Source organism: Macaca mulatta, chromosome 16 (assembly GCF_049350105.2).
Source record: "Macaca mulatta isolate MMU2019108-1 chromosome 16, T2T-MMU8v2.0, whole genome shotgun sequence".
NCBI lineage: Eukaryota > Metazoa > Chordata > Mammalia > Primates > Cercopithecidae > Macaca > Macaca mulatta.
In genome coordinates, this window is record NC_133421.1 from 17,098,412 (window position 1) to 17,113,178 (window position 14,767).

The 14,767-nt window shown below is 46.6% G+C and overlaps 1 protein-coding gene across 3 annotated transcripts in view; it reads right to left on the minus strand.

The window, feature by feature from the left end:
* The window catches only part of FBXW10B (F-box and WD repeat domain containing 10B), a 45,624-nt gene extending 33,880 nt beyond the window's left edge, over positions 1-11,744 (minus strand). The window contains exons 1-5 of one of the 3 annotated variants that reach the window (XM_015118634.3): positions 7,625-11,744; positions 3,957-4,121; positions 2,770-2,970; positions 2,548-2,675; positions 1,630-1,752 (exon numbers count right to left, since the gene is read on the minus strand). In XM_015118634.3, the coding sequence (XP_014974120.3) occupies positions 1,630-1,752; positions 2,548-2,675; positions 2,770-2,970; positions 3,957-4,121; positions 7,625-8,129 (1,122 nt within the window). In that variant the 5' untranslated portion in view covers positions 8,130-11,744. The remainder of the gene's footprint in view (positions 1-1,629; positions 1,753-2,547; positions 2,676-2,769; positions 2,971-3,956; positions 4,122-7,624) is intronic. The other 2 variants (XM_015118633.3, XM_077970391.1) reach the window with 2 other exon arrangements.
* Positions 11,745-14,767: the final 3,023 nt, after the last annotated feature.

Consider the following 14,767-nt stretch of genomic DNA (forward strand, 5'->3'; position numbering starts at 1 on the left):
TCGTCCAGGCTGGAGTGCAGTGGCGCGATCTCAGCTCACTGCAAGCTCCACCTCCCTCGTTCATGCCATTCTCCTGCCTCAGTCTCCCAAGTAGCTGGGACTACAGGCGCCTGCCACCAAGCCCGGCTAATGTTTTGTAATTTTTAGTAGAGACGGGGTTTCACTATGTTGGCCAGGCTGGTCTCAAACTCTTGACCTTGTGATCCGCCCACCTCGGCCTCCCAAAGTGCTGGGATTACAAGCGTGAGCCACAGCACCCGGCCCAGAAATGTGTTTTCTTTGGCACATGTAGTTTTTAAAACTGCTTTTAACTGGTTGCCAGCATTTAATAAAAGCAAGAGATTTCACATAATATGTCAGATTTCTATCTTCTAAGGCTTAGATGGTCTAACAGGTCAGGGGCCTCAAGACAATAATTAGCCAGAACTGAGCAGCAGCTGGCCCTTCAGATGCAGGTGAACTGTCCAGCCCATGACAGCCACACCGTCTGCTACTGCCCACACCACCCGCCTCCTCCTTTGTGTCACCTGCCTGGTCCCTCCAGGTCATATGAACTAGATGCTCTCTCTGGATGCTTCTGTTTCTCAAATTCTAATTTAACATAGCTTCCTTCTGGGAAGCGGCAGTCAAACCATCCCTTATTAACTATCCTTTTGGGGCCAATCGAATAGACTTCAAAATGGACTTTAAGCAGGGAAGAGGGGGCAGAAATCTAATGGTTTTAGGAGTATCAACCATGCCTTGATAGGCAAAGCAAAGAGCTCGAAGAGTCTTCCGTTCACTCTTCATTGTTGCCCACGAACTAGTGGAGAGGGCTACATTTAATTAACTCTCTCCTTCCATCCTAGAGCCAGAATGAACCTGGAAGTGAGAGATGAGGGAGCCGAATTCATCTAGGCCCCAGGCATTCTGGAACCAGCCCTGGCCCTCCCCTCGGGTCCTCCTTGAATTCCTGAGCAGCAGATGCTGGAGCCTCTAGAGGCATGGGCTCATGGAGTTGCTCCTGGCCTCTGAACCTGCCACCAAATGACCTGGTGCCATGGACACAGAACACGGCCATGGGCTTTGAAGTAAGGAAGAACCCTGAGAGGACAACCAGATCAATCCACCCATCCAACAGATGAGTAAAACAAGGCTTAAGAAGAGGAAGTGTCAGCTGGGCGTGGTGGCTCACACCTGTAATCCCAGCACTTTGGGAGGCTGAGGCGGGTTGATCACGAGGTCAGGAGATCGAGACCATCCTGGTTAACACGGTGAAACCCTGTCTCTACTAAAAATACAAAAAAATTAGCCACGGGTGGTAATGGGCACCTGTAGTCCCAGCTACATGGGAGGCTGAGGCAGGAGAATGGCGCAAACCCAGGAGGCGGAGCTTGCAGTGAGTCGAGATCACGCCACTGCACTCCAGCCTGGGCAACAGAGTGAAACTGTCTCAAGAAAAAAAAAAAAAAAAAGAAGAGGAAGTATCTTGTAAGTCAGTAGCAACACAGAACTCTGGTCTTCCTTAAGGAGTGTTACCTGCCATGATCCTCTGTCCTCACTCCAGGGCTGAGTCTGGACTTCAGCCTTCAATGGCCAATTAGAATGAGACGTTCACAGTTACTTGCCCCAGATGCCGTTGGAACCCACCTTCGTCCTCAGCTTCCACTTCGGATGTTTCACACGCATGCGCTTCCCGTCATCTACCATTTTAGGAACTGGGATAGAAACCTTATTGGCATAATTAGGATCAATTCCTCTTGTGTAGGACCCCTGGAAAAAGACAAAAAAATAAAAATAAAAATAAAATAAAAACAGAAAATGGCTACTCTTGGCTCCGACTCTGCAAGAAGAAGGGAAAAACTAGTTCTTGGCAAAATCTGAAGGATGCGTAAGCCCTGGCTGCGGCAGGCGGGCCCAGTTCTGGCTAGTTCCCCTGGCAGTGTGTGCAGATCGAATGGAGGAGAAAAATAAACACCAAATGCCACAGGGGGACCAGCAAAGATGGTCACACTGTCGCCAGCCTCACCATAGCTGCTGCTTCTCATCCTCTGTCCTCTCTGCTGGGAAAAAAAATCAAGTTACCAAAATCCATGGTTTAGGGTGAGACTTCTGGCAAGAAACGGAGAAGTAAAAATGCTGGAGAAGATTACCATTGGGGAAAATTGCGTTTTAACTTAAAAAAAATACTTTGCGGCCTCATAAACATCTGTGTTCCATATGAGGCTGATGCAGAAACACATTTATGGCTTTCTTGCTGCGTAAGCTGCGATATAACTCCCTGGGGACTGGGGGTTCTCTGCTTTGTGAGGTGTTGGAAAGGCTCTGCCTCTCTGCTCCTGAGTGGTCTCTATCCTTATGGTCCTTGTGAGATGCACTGATCACGAGAGAGTACTCAGTTGTCAACAGGAGTTTGGACCAAAAAGAAAAGACCCATGAAGCCTAAAAGGCCACAAATGTAGAGCAGGAGGCCAGCTAAGGGTTTACAAAAAGTCCACAGTCAGATCAGCCTCAACACAAAAATGAAGCTGGTCTCAGACATTCCCCTTTCAGACTTGCAGGAAGTACCTGCATGAAGACAATCTGGTTCTGAATGAAGCCGTGCGCTGACAAGTCCATCTTGACCTGTTGAGCCATGGCGGCCCAGTGCTGGCTCACAGAGGCACACTTGTTCAGGGTGTGTCTATCCAGCATTCCTGGAAAAAAAAAAAAAAAAGATGGACCCAGAAACCCCAGAACTGGGCCAAGATGGGAGGTGTCTGGGAAATCCCCTCAAACACCCCAGCATACTTAGAATGTACTTGGAGAGGTGGATGGGCAGGTAACGGATGAAGTCTCGGTATTTGCTGAACCCAGAAGACAGGTCTCTGAGGTCATCCAGGTCAACCAATAGATTGCAGGGATCGTACCCTGGCTTGGTTATGCCTCCTTTTTCAGAAAACAGCCTATTCATTTCAGAAATACACTGGAGTGAATTCCTCCATGGTTCCTCTAGAGTGAAGCCAGAGAAAGGTATGTGGTTGAGTTGGCTCTGTAGAAACTCCAGGCCAAGAAGAAGTCCTCACCAAAAGCTCTCCCACAAAATAAACCTCCTCAGAGTCTACCCTTAGGCCACTAGATTTTTGTCATCTCTTCTGCCACATGAGAATAGAACCTTTTGACCCAAATATACATGTACTTTTCAAGTTTTTCAGCCCAAGGAGAAGTCTAGAGTATCAGAGTCTGAAATGACATTGTGCCTGGAATTTTCTTAAAAATACTCCAACAAGAAAAAATTTTAAACAATTTAAGAAAGGGGGGGAAATGAATGGATAAAATTGGTAAAATGTTGATAATTGTTGAAGCCAGTGCTATGTGGGTGGGTGGTTATCATACTGTTCTATATACTTTTGAAATTTGAAATTCTCCATATAAGTGTTTTAGAATCTATGCCTTGTATTTCCTACGATATTGTGTTTCCTGTGATATTTCATGTATATGTCTTGCTTCAAAACCCAACTTAGGAGTGCCTTGAGGTGGGGAACCAAATTCCCCATTAATTTTATTCCCTCCTCAAGATCGAATCCAATACTGCAAAAATAGCCATTGGTGGGTTTAATTCTAGAGCCGGCCACCGTGCCAGAGCCCAGGGACTAGATGATGGAGTGTGGCCCGGAGCAGAGAAAGACTCCAAAGGAAACCATTGATAGTCTCCTTTCTGATTTCTATTTTCAGATGTGTCTTGTGGACACCATAGTGGAGAGGTGAAAATATGGGTTTGGGGGCCATACTGATCAATTTCAATCCTTGCTCCTCCCCTTACCAGCTGTGAGAATTAGATGGGGAAGTAAATGTCAAAGAGCCCGGCACATTGTAGATGCTAAATGAATGTGAGTTCCTCAAATCTGCCATCCCCAGATGCCATCACCCTGCCAGCCCCTCCAGTTCCCAATCTCACATTGGTTTCATATTGGCTTTCTTGTTGAAAGTTGACTTACCAGGGTTAGAAGCTGCCCCAAGTAAGTGTTCATTTTCTGGGGCTTTGGACAAAGGAAGGGATGTGTGCTGAGTTTTGGCTGTCCAATAGACTTGTGAGGTCACAGACTTGGAGCTGTCATCTTTCTCGGGGGAAAAACACACATCTGTGATGTCTTGATTGAGCCCTGAAAAACAAAAGACCAAGACAAGGTTGCTCTTGAAGCAGGTGTGTTGAGGAAAATGAGGTGGAGAGAAACTTTTTCATTTTTTCTTGCTTGCTTTTTTTTTTTTTTTTTTTTGAGATGGAGTCTCACTCTGTCGCCCAGGCAGGAGTGCAGTGGCACGAATGCAGCTCACTTCAAGCTCCACCTCCTGGGTTACACCATTCTCCTGCCTCAGCCTCCCGAGTAGCTGGGACTACAGGCGCCCGCCACCACGCCTGGCTAATTTTTTGTATTTTTAGTAGAGACGGAGTTTCACTGTGTTAGCCAGGATGGTCTTAATCTCCTGACCTCGTGATCTGCCTGCCTTGGCCTCCCAAAGTGCTAGGATTACAGGCGTGATTCTTCCTTCTTTTAAAGATGTACAGAACGGACCAGAGCAGTTATGTCTGTTTTTATTTGGGGCCTGCAAACTTCTATGCAAAAATCTCAGAAAGCTTCCTGTTAGTGTTTCAGCGTACTTCCAATGTAAACTATCTTGAGCTGTTTACACAAGGAGAGAGAGAGTCGAGGTCCGGAATTGCAACAGGGAATGTTCTTTGGAAGCTCAAGATGAATTTTCTTCCATGATAGAAATAACCACCCTCGAGTCAAATTAGAACATTTAATCTTTTTTTGGTTTGTTTTTGTTTTTTGAGACGGAGTTTTGCTCTTATTGCCCAGGGTGGAGTGCAATGGCATGGTCTTGGATCACTGTAACCTCCACCTCCCGGGTTCAAGTGATTCTCCTGCCTCAGCCTCCCAAGTAGCTGGGATTACAAGCGCATGACAACTGGCTATTTTTTGCATTTTTAGTAGAGATGGGGTTTTGCCATGTTGGCCAGGCTGGTCTTGAACTCCTGATCTCAGGTGATCCGCCCACCTTGGCCTCCCAAAGTGCTGGGATTGCAAGGGTAAGCCACCATGCCCGGCCAGAACATTTAATTTTTTAAGAGACAATCTGCTCTAAGAAAAGAGAAGGTTGTTGGCCAGGCGCGGTGGCTCATGCTTGTAATCCCAGCATGCTGGGAGGCTGAGGTGGGCGGATCACGAGGTCAGGCGATCGAGACCATCCTGGCTAACACGGTGAAACCCCGTCTCTACTAAAAATACAAAAAAAATTAGCCGGGCATGGTGGCGGGCGCCTGTAGTCCCAGCTACTTGGGAGGCTGAGGCAGGAGAATGGCGTGAACCCGGGCGGTGGAGCTTGCAGCAGTGAGCCAAGATCAGGCCAGCCTGGGCGACAGAGTGAGACTACATCTCAAAAAAACAAACAAACAAAAACAAAAAAGAAGGTTGCCACAACCTGTAATAGGACTTACACAACTCCAATGTAAATAGCCCATTTCTATGGTGCGCGATGAAACTTTTGGAAGAGCACCGCAGAGCATTGCATCTGTGCGTACAAGCCAGGCCCTCTGCTGCTGGCAGCACTGCAGAGTGGAAGAGGCTCAGGAGGGGATCCTGGTTTTCAGTCCACATGGTGGGTGACCTAAGTGAAGTCATTCAGATGACCTGGACTTTGGTCTCCTTATGTAACTACTAAGGATCAACCAGTCGGTTGATCTCCAATCTAACTTACTGTTTTTGATACCCTGGGATTCACTGTGTCTTCATTCTATAGTATCATTCTTTTATACCCCTGACAAGCCAAATAAATCAAGTGACATATTTTGTGATCTAACTGCGTCCTAGGCCATCCAGCTTTAAAATTCTTTTGGATTCCACTAGTCTACAAATATGACCACCTCTCAGGTCTCATTGGTGACAGGAATTATACACCTTCAAGAGCTAAAACTCCAAAACGCCTCCATGTGACCACCCCCTCCCAGCTTTCTCCCACACTTGCTTAAATCTGAGCTTCCCCATGCTGGACCCTTCCACTCCCGGACCCCTCCAAAGCTCAATTCTCTTGCCTCCTGATACAGTTGGGATATTTGTCCCCTCCAAATCTCATGTTGAAATGTGACCCCCAATATTGGAAGTGAGACCTGATGGGAGGTTTTTGGGTTTGGGGCAGATCTCTCATGAATGGCTTGGTGCCCTTCCCACAGTAATGAGTGAGTTCTTGCTCTATTAATATAGTTCAAGAAAGAGCCGGCTGTTTAACATAAACTGACACCCCTCCCCCTCTCTTGCTTCTTCTCTTGCCGCATTATACGTTGATTTCCCTTACATTCCACCATGAGTGGAAGCTTCCTGAAGCCCTCACCAGAAAGAGATGCTGGTGCCATGCTTCTGGTACAGTCTGCAGAACTGCAAGCCAAATAAAACTCATTTCCTTATAAATTGCTTATAAATTTCCTTATCAATTACTCAGCCTCAGGCATTCCTTTATAGCAAAGCAAAACAGACACCACCCTTATTGTTTCTTCTGCTTCCCTGAATTAGCTGGCCAAACACTTCCAGGATTCTCTAACACCCTAGGCCTGTGATTCTCAAAGAGAGATCCCCAGACCAGCAACATCAGCACTAGCTGGAAACTTGATAGAAATACAGAATCACTGATTGGGTGCAGTGGCTCACGCCTGTAATCCCAGCACTTTGGGAGGCCGAGGAAGGTGGAGCACAAGGTCAGGAGTTCAAGACCAGCAAGGCCAGCATGGTGAAACCCCATCTCTACTAAAAAATACCAAAAAATCAGCCAGGCATGGTGGCACGCACCTGTAGTCCCAGCTGCTTGGGAGGCTGAGGGAGGAGAATTGCTTGAACCCAGCAGGTGGAAGTTGCAGTAAGCCAAGATTGCGCCACTGCACTCCAGTCTGGGTAACAGAGCGAGATTTCATCTCAAAAAAAAAAAAAAGAAAAAAGAAAAGAAAAGAAATACAGAATCCTGGGCCCACCTCAGACCTGCTGAGTCCAAACTTCTGGGGGAGGAGTTTGTTTTAACAGGTCCTGCTGGAGATCCTGATACAAGCCACAGCTGGAGAACTACCACCCCAGACTTATTTGGCCCTTAAGCTATCTCCAGCCTTGGAGAAACTCTACTTTAAGGTTTGATTTCATGGATAAGCAAGGAGCATGGTAGAGTGAATGAAAAAAAAAAAAAGCCATAAGTTTTGACTTCTTGGTCTGGTTTCTGTGCAGCGTAGCTGAAAAGCAAAACAATAGCTTCCCCTTTACAACCCTCTCAAGCCCAGTCCAATCCCTAAAGCAGGAATGGCACCAGCATTAAGGGGTCAGAGGCAGGGGCCAGCCATTTCTGGGCCTATGAGATGCAGAAATCCATGATAAATGCTTGTCAGTTAAAAGTTGTGTACTTCCTCCTGCATTGATCATTTTCAAGAAGGAAGTTACATTCAGTCATTTCTCCTTTGGTAAACAGGATCGGGTGTCAGGACAAGGTGTCAGTTCAAAAAAACCTATGCTGCATTCTGTGCAATCTCTGTCTACCTATGTTGTCTACAACTGCAGTTCCCTACAGATTTCTGAAGTCTTGCCTTCCGGTTTTTGGGGGCCCTCTGGTCTTTGCCTGTGGCCTTGTTTACCTGAGATATTGTTCTGCTCTCTCAGAAACAGGACTCTGATCACATTGGCAGCAGTGAGCAGTAATTTGGGGTTGCACATCTGCAGCAGTAAGAGAGTATAATTCGCCTTGGTCCAGTGGGTGCTGTTCCCAAACCAGTACAAGATCTCCTTCATCTTCTGTTCTACTGTTTTATCCAACATTTGGTTCAAGAAGGACTTCACAACTTTCCGCTCTTTCTTGCTCAGGTCGATCCGGGACCTGTTATAGATGAAATCCTTTCCCTGTGTGGTCTGAAGGATATTCTGGAAATAGTGTAACAAATACAAGCTATTTAACTGCTTCAGAATGCTAACTAGAAACCTCCTCTGTGATATGTCACTGATCCTGCAGAACCACTCTTTGGTAGAGAAGATCTTCCAGGCTAAGACACACGTCTCACACTTCTGGCATAGAGGGATGGAATCGGTTCCCTTCTCACAATGAAAATAGGGGGCATTCTTGAGCGTTGATTCCAGGTTTTCCATGATCCTGAGATAACCAGCTCATTTTAGCCCTGCCCACTTGCAGCGGCAACACCACCGAACACTAGAGGAACAGGAGAAATGAATAAATACCCCAGTTGTGCCTTTTCAATTACAGACGTCTCCCAGAGCAAAAGTAAATGGCTGCCATGGATGGAAAGCGTCTCTCTCTCAGAAACTGCCGGTAGAAGTCTGGCTTTTTGTACAGACCTCCTTGGAAACATGGCTTTACCGTAAATCTCCTAAACCTGGTACTGCTTTATGTGGAGGCAGTTGCTGTATATTCTGAAAGAGCTGGTCATCTCATTTCTAGGACAACAAGAATACTGCTAGCCAAATTTAAGTAATATGTGGACTATTACTGGTATTGTGCTTTAATTACTGTTATATATGGCTTCTGAATATTCATGAATATAAAATAAGATGCAAACTTCTTATGTTTATATCTGTTCAGTTACAAGGTGGCTATCCCAATGATACTAAATATGTTTATATTCATTTTCTTAAGTCATCATCAAAGTAAAACCAGAAATGTTTAATATAAATTTAAGTTATTTAACTGCTTCAGAATACTAACCAGAAATCTCACCATTGTCAAAGTGCCCAGGCAAAACATATTGGGCAACTGACAGAAAGAGTTTCAAAGTCATGCTGAGATAATTCTCCTATTTCAGGCAAGACTAGGTTCAAACATTGACTCTGGTACTTAGGAGCTATATGGTCTTAGCAAGCAACCTGTCCTCTCTGAGCCTCAGTGTCTCCATCATAGTTATGAGGATGGAGAAGATAAAGGCGGGTAATAAAAATGATAACTACCTTCTAGGATTGCATTAAATATCCGAGATCAGTTGTTGTTGTTATTGTTACTGTTACTAAAGCATTATTACCCTAGATAAAACCAAAAGGTTTGCAATATTGTTTGCTTTCTAATGCCCATGTTGGAAGACCAGGCATAACCAGAGAAAGGTAATGGAATCCATCGCTGGGATTTGGTTGGCGATGGTAGTCACATACTAGGGTCAGAATGGGAGGAATAGGAATCAGGTTAAGAATGAGATCAGTTCTCACAGCTCAACCTCTTCTGTCTGAAGAGGAATCTGGAGAAAAGATGTGAGTAGATTAATATTTAATTAATCGGGAAGGCCAGACAAAGGAGGGTGGCAAAGAGAAGGGACGCCCGAAGCAGACTCTTTGGATCTGTAAGGTGGGCACATTACCCTAAGAAGTGCTGCAAGCTAAAAGTAGCTCTTTTTTTTTTCTTAATTAACTTGTTTATTTATAATTGACACATTATAAATAGCTTGTTTAAAAAAATTTTTTTTTTTTTTTTGAGACAGAGTCTCACTCTCTCGCCCCAGGCTGGAGTGCAGTGGCCAGATCTCAGCTCACTGCAAGCTCCGCCTCCTGGGTTTATGCCATTCTCCTGCCTCAGCCTCCCGAGTAGCTGGGACTACAGGTGCCTGCCACCTCGCCCTGCTAGTTTTTTACATTTTTTAGTAGAGACCGGGTTTCACCAGGTTAGCCAGGATGGTCTCAATTTCCTGACCTCGTGATCCGCCCATCTCAGCCTCCCAAAGTGCTGGGATTACAGGCTTGAGCCACCGCGCCTGGCCGTTTTTAAAGATTTAAATAAATTTGGATTTTAATCTATGAGGCTGACATTCCTCAAGGAAGCCTTTTTTTTTTTTTTTTTTGGAGTCAGAGTCTAGGTCTACCCCCAGGCTGGAGGACAGTGGTGTGATCTCGGCTCACTGCAACCTCTGCTTCCCGGGTTAAAGTGCTTCTCTTGCCTCAGCCTCCCTAGTAGCTGAGATTACAGGCATATGCCACCATGCCCAGCTAATTTTTATATTTTTAGTAGAGACGACATTTTGCCATGTTGGCCAGGCTGGTCTTAAACTCCTGACCTCAAGTGATCTGCCCGCCTCGGCCTCCCAAAGTGCTGGGATTACAGGCGTGAGCCACCGCCCCGACCAAGGAAGCAGTTTTAATCACCCAACTTAGTCTTTATTTCATATTTCAGGGCCACAAACTTGGGAGTGAGAGAGAGACTAGGTTTCAGACATTAGTCGAGGTTCATTTCCATCCCCTCTCCCTCAACACTGCACACACACGGTTCTCCTCAAACACCTGTGGACCATAGTCTGTTGTTGCCCCCTCGGCACCTCCTTTTCTAAACAGCTTCTTTGAGAAGATGACAAGGGGCCGCCTCCTGAGAATAGAGGGACAAGGAGGGCTCCAGAGTGAGTGAGTGCGAGAGGGCAGCACCTCACTCCCTTCCTCCCTGCCTCCTGCTGGTCTGCACCTTTTAGAGATTGGTCCATACACCCGACTTTGGGGGGAAGTTGAAGCCATTTGGGATCTGATGTTACAGTTAAAAATGTGGCCTTAGGCTGGGTGTGGTGGCTCACGCCTGTAATCCCAGCACTTTGGGAGGCCAAGGCGGGTGGATCACGAGGTCAGGAGATTGAGACCATCCTGGCTAACCTGGTGAAACCCCATCTGTACTAAAAAAACAAATACAAAAAATTAGCCGGGCATGGTGGCAGGCGCCTGTAGTCCCAGCTAATCAGGAGGCTGAGGGAGGAGAATGGCATGAACCCGGGAGGCAGAGCTTGCAGTGAGCAGAGATGCGCCACTGTACTCCAGCCTGGACGACAGAGTGAGACTCTGTCGCAAAAAAGAAAAAAAAAAAAAATGGGGCCTTGGCACAGGGCAGGACAGATGGGCCAGATGGGATAGGCCAATGCAGGGACATGGTGCCAGTGGTACTCAAAGAGGCAGGTGGGCAAATAGGCCTCATCAGACTGATTCACAGGAGTCCAGTGGGGGAGAGCACTTCTCTGAGGAAGGCTACAGGATGAGAAGGACATCTGAGACCTCTCGAGTATTCAGGCTACGAGCAGCCTGGAGGCTTCATGCCAGTCCCTTACCTTTCCTTTCTGCCCTGTTTTATTTGTGATCCTGATGAAACCGCTTCAGCGCACAACCCTACATCTCCACTTGCTTTTCCTGCCTTCCCACATAGTACAGAGAAGCTTGGAAGGTGCAGCCGCTGCTGGGCTGGATAGAGGACAAATGTGTCACACCCATCCGGCTCTGATGTCACCCCTGACACTGCACTAGAGGACCTGAGCCTCTGCTGGCTCCAGCCCAGCCCCTCTGCCTTCCCCCACTGCCACCTGGCCTGGCCAGCAAGCAGGGACTCAGGAAAGCACACAGGTTTCACAGTAGGAGGGCGAGGAATGAACTGGGCTCTGCCACGGAGCAGCTTCATACCCCTGGATAATTCACTTGCTAGTCTCAGCCTGCTCCTCTTCCACAGAATAGAGACCACAGTCCCACGTAGCTCATAGGTGGCTCTCAAGGTCAAATGAGTAGACTTTTACCCCATGTGAGGAGCTAACAAGTATTATTAGTATCATTAGGGAGTGTGGTGTTTCATCTGTTCCCTTCCCATCATGTGGTTATTACACTTGTTGGAAGTTGAATTTTAAAAAGCTCGGCTGGGCGCGGTGGCTCACGCTTGTAATCCTAGCACTTTGGGAAGCCAAGGCGGGTGGATCACCAGGTCAGGAGATGGAGACTATGCTGGCTAACACAGTGAAACCCCATCTCTACGAAAAATACAAAAGATTGGCTGGGCGTGGTGGTGGGTGCCTGTAGTCCCAGCTACTCGGGAGGCTGAGATAGGAGAATGGTATGAACTTGGGAGGAGGAGCTTGCAGTGAGCCAAGATAGTGCCACTGCACTCCAGCCTGGGTGACAGAGTGAGACTCTCTCAAAAAAATAAAAGCAAAAAAAAAAGAAAGAAAAAGAAAATTTGAAAAGCTTTTGTTCATAAGAAACCAGCGCATGCACATACAAACACACCTCCTTTCAGGTAATCATCAGGGTCACTACTGAAGTTATTAATGTGGGGGAAGGGATTTTCACCTAAAATGACTGACCACTGCTATATTGACCCTTGGTCCTTGTGAACTGATCTGTTCTCCCTCTTCTTTTCCAGTACTTGGACTCCCTCCTTATAGGAGACAGTGGGATTTTCCCAACAAGACTACAGAGCAGGCCGGGCACAGTGGCTCACGTCTGTAATCCCAGCACTTTGGGAAGCCGAGACAGGCGGATCACCTGAGGTCACGAGTTTGAGACCAGCCTGGCCAACATGGTGAAACCCTGTCTCTACTACAAATACAAAAATTAGCCGGGCATGATAGTGCATGCCTGTAATCCTAGCTACTCGGAAGGCTGAGGCAGGAGAATCGCTTGAACCCTGGGAGGCGGAGGTTGCAGTGAGCCGAGATTGCACCACTGCCCTCTAGCCTGGGACAGAAGGAGACTCTGTCTAAAAAAAAAAAAAAAAAAAAAAAAAAAAAAAAAAAAAAAGACTACACAGCAAGCCAGAAATAGAAATTAAAAACTAGGCACATTCCAGCAAAGCAAGGATGGCGAACACTCTACCTGAGCCATGCACAGTCTGTGCCCTGCATGGACATATTGGGGGCATATGAACAGCAGGTTGCCCTGCAAAGGCCTCCTCCCCAGCCACCAAGATGTCTAATCACAGGTGGAAAGGGAAGGAGTCGGTGCTGAAATCTGAGGAAGCCAGGAGAAGCAAGAAATACATGCACTACATTTCCTTCCATCTTTCATCTGGGGCTGGAGTGGTGGCTCCTGGAATGGAGGCAGCGCCTGCAGAGATGGGGAGCAACCAGGCAGTAGGTCACTCAAGGACACAAGACAGAAGCCAGTCCCTAAAGATGGCCTGTGAAAACGAAGCAGCACCCTAGGACATAGAGTGAGAAACCTGTTTCATACATCACCTTGTCCATTATTGCCTTGAAGAGCAGATTCCTATTTAGCTCTTCACATATGATCACTTTTACTTCAATTTAAATCCCCTTCTTGTGATCAAATGACGCAGCTGGTTAGTTTCTGGGTTAGTCTTCCTCAGCGTCTAGCACAGCAGTTTGCACATTATAAATGCCACGTATAGGCCGGGCACGGTGGATGCCTGTAATCATGCCTGTAATCCCAGCACTTTGGGAGGCCGAGACGGGTGGATCATAAGGTCAGGAGATCGAGGCCATCCTGGCTAACACGGTGAAAGCCCGTCTCTACTAAAAATGCAAAAATTAGCCGGGCGTGGTGGCGGGCGCCTGTAGTCCCAGCTACTTGGGAGGCTGAGGCAGGAAAATGGTGTGAACCTGGGAGGCGGAGCTTGCAGTGAGCCGAGATCACGCCACTGCACTCCAGCCTGGGTGACAGAGCGAGACTCTGTCTCAGAGAAAATAATAATAATAATAAATGCCATGTATATTGAATCTACTTAATTTAGGGGTTTCATTCCAAAAACATGCTGAGACAGATTGAGGGGATAAGAGCTCCGTGATTGGGCCAATACCATTATGTCATCATTTCATCATGCATCTTGGGAGAAAGTGAGAATTTACCCATAATTCATAAGATACTCAGAAATGAATGCTATATACACTCAGATTGTAAAATGTTGAGACAAGAATAAATTATGGACGTGGTGGTTAAAATTACATTCTGACTCTGCAATTACAAATGGTCTGGTAATGGAGCAGAACCATGTGGCACCAAAGTGAGCTGTTGGTGAATTCAGATGTTCAGTGTGGTTTCTTTTTTTGTTTGTTTTGTTTTGTTTTTAGTAAGTCTACATAATGGAAGAAGAGATACGGATGGGTAAATACAAAAGAGTGGCATACACAAAGCTAAGGAAAATGCCAGAGAATATAAAATAAGCCCTTGTTCTATTTTTCCTTTTTTATTTGTTTTAGTCAATTTTCAGTTTTTAGACCAAGAAAAAGAAAAAAGATGTGCCCACTGCTTGAGGCGATGACAGAAGGCAAACATGCCCAACTTTTTTTTTTTTTTTTCTTGAGATGGAATCTCGCTCTGTCGCCCAGGCGACAGTGGCACAGTCTGGGCTCACTGCAACCTCTGCCTCCGGGTTCATGCGATTCTCCTGCCTCAGCCTCCTGAGCAGCTGGGATTACAGGTGCGCGCCACCACACCCAGCTAATTTTTTTGTATTTTTAGTAGAGACGGAGTTTCATCACCTGCCCTCCTCGGCCTCCCAAACTGCTGGGATTACACGCATGAGCCACCGTGCCTGGCCCAAATATGCCCAACTCTTTTTTTTTTTTTTTTTTGACAAAGTCTCGCTCTGTCGCCGAGGCTGGAGTGCAGTGGCACAATCTTGGCTCACTGCAAGCTCTGCCTCCCGGGCTCACACCATTCTCCTGCCTTAGCCTTCAGAGCAGCTGGGACTACAGAAGCCCGCCACCACGCCCGGCTAGTTTTTTGTATTTTTAGTAGAGACGAGGTTTCACCATGGTCTTGATCTCCTGACCTCGTGATCTGCCTGCCTCAGCCTCCCAAAGTGCTGGGATTACAGGTGTGAGCCACTGCGCCTGGCCAAATATGCTCAACTCTTAATTTTGCTTTGCTCTTTTGTATCAAGAAGAAAGGTCTTGAACTTGAAAACTAATAGACAAAAAGTTAACAGGAAAATGAAGTTCAAGACAGGTAAGGAGACACCTAAACGGTTCCTTTTATATGAGCTCAAGTATTCTGGCCTAAATAAATTACATTTCAGGAATCTGACACAACTT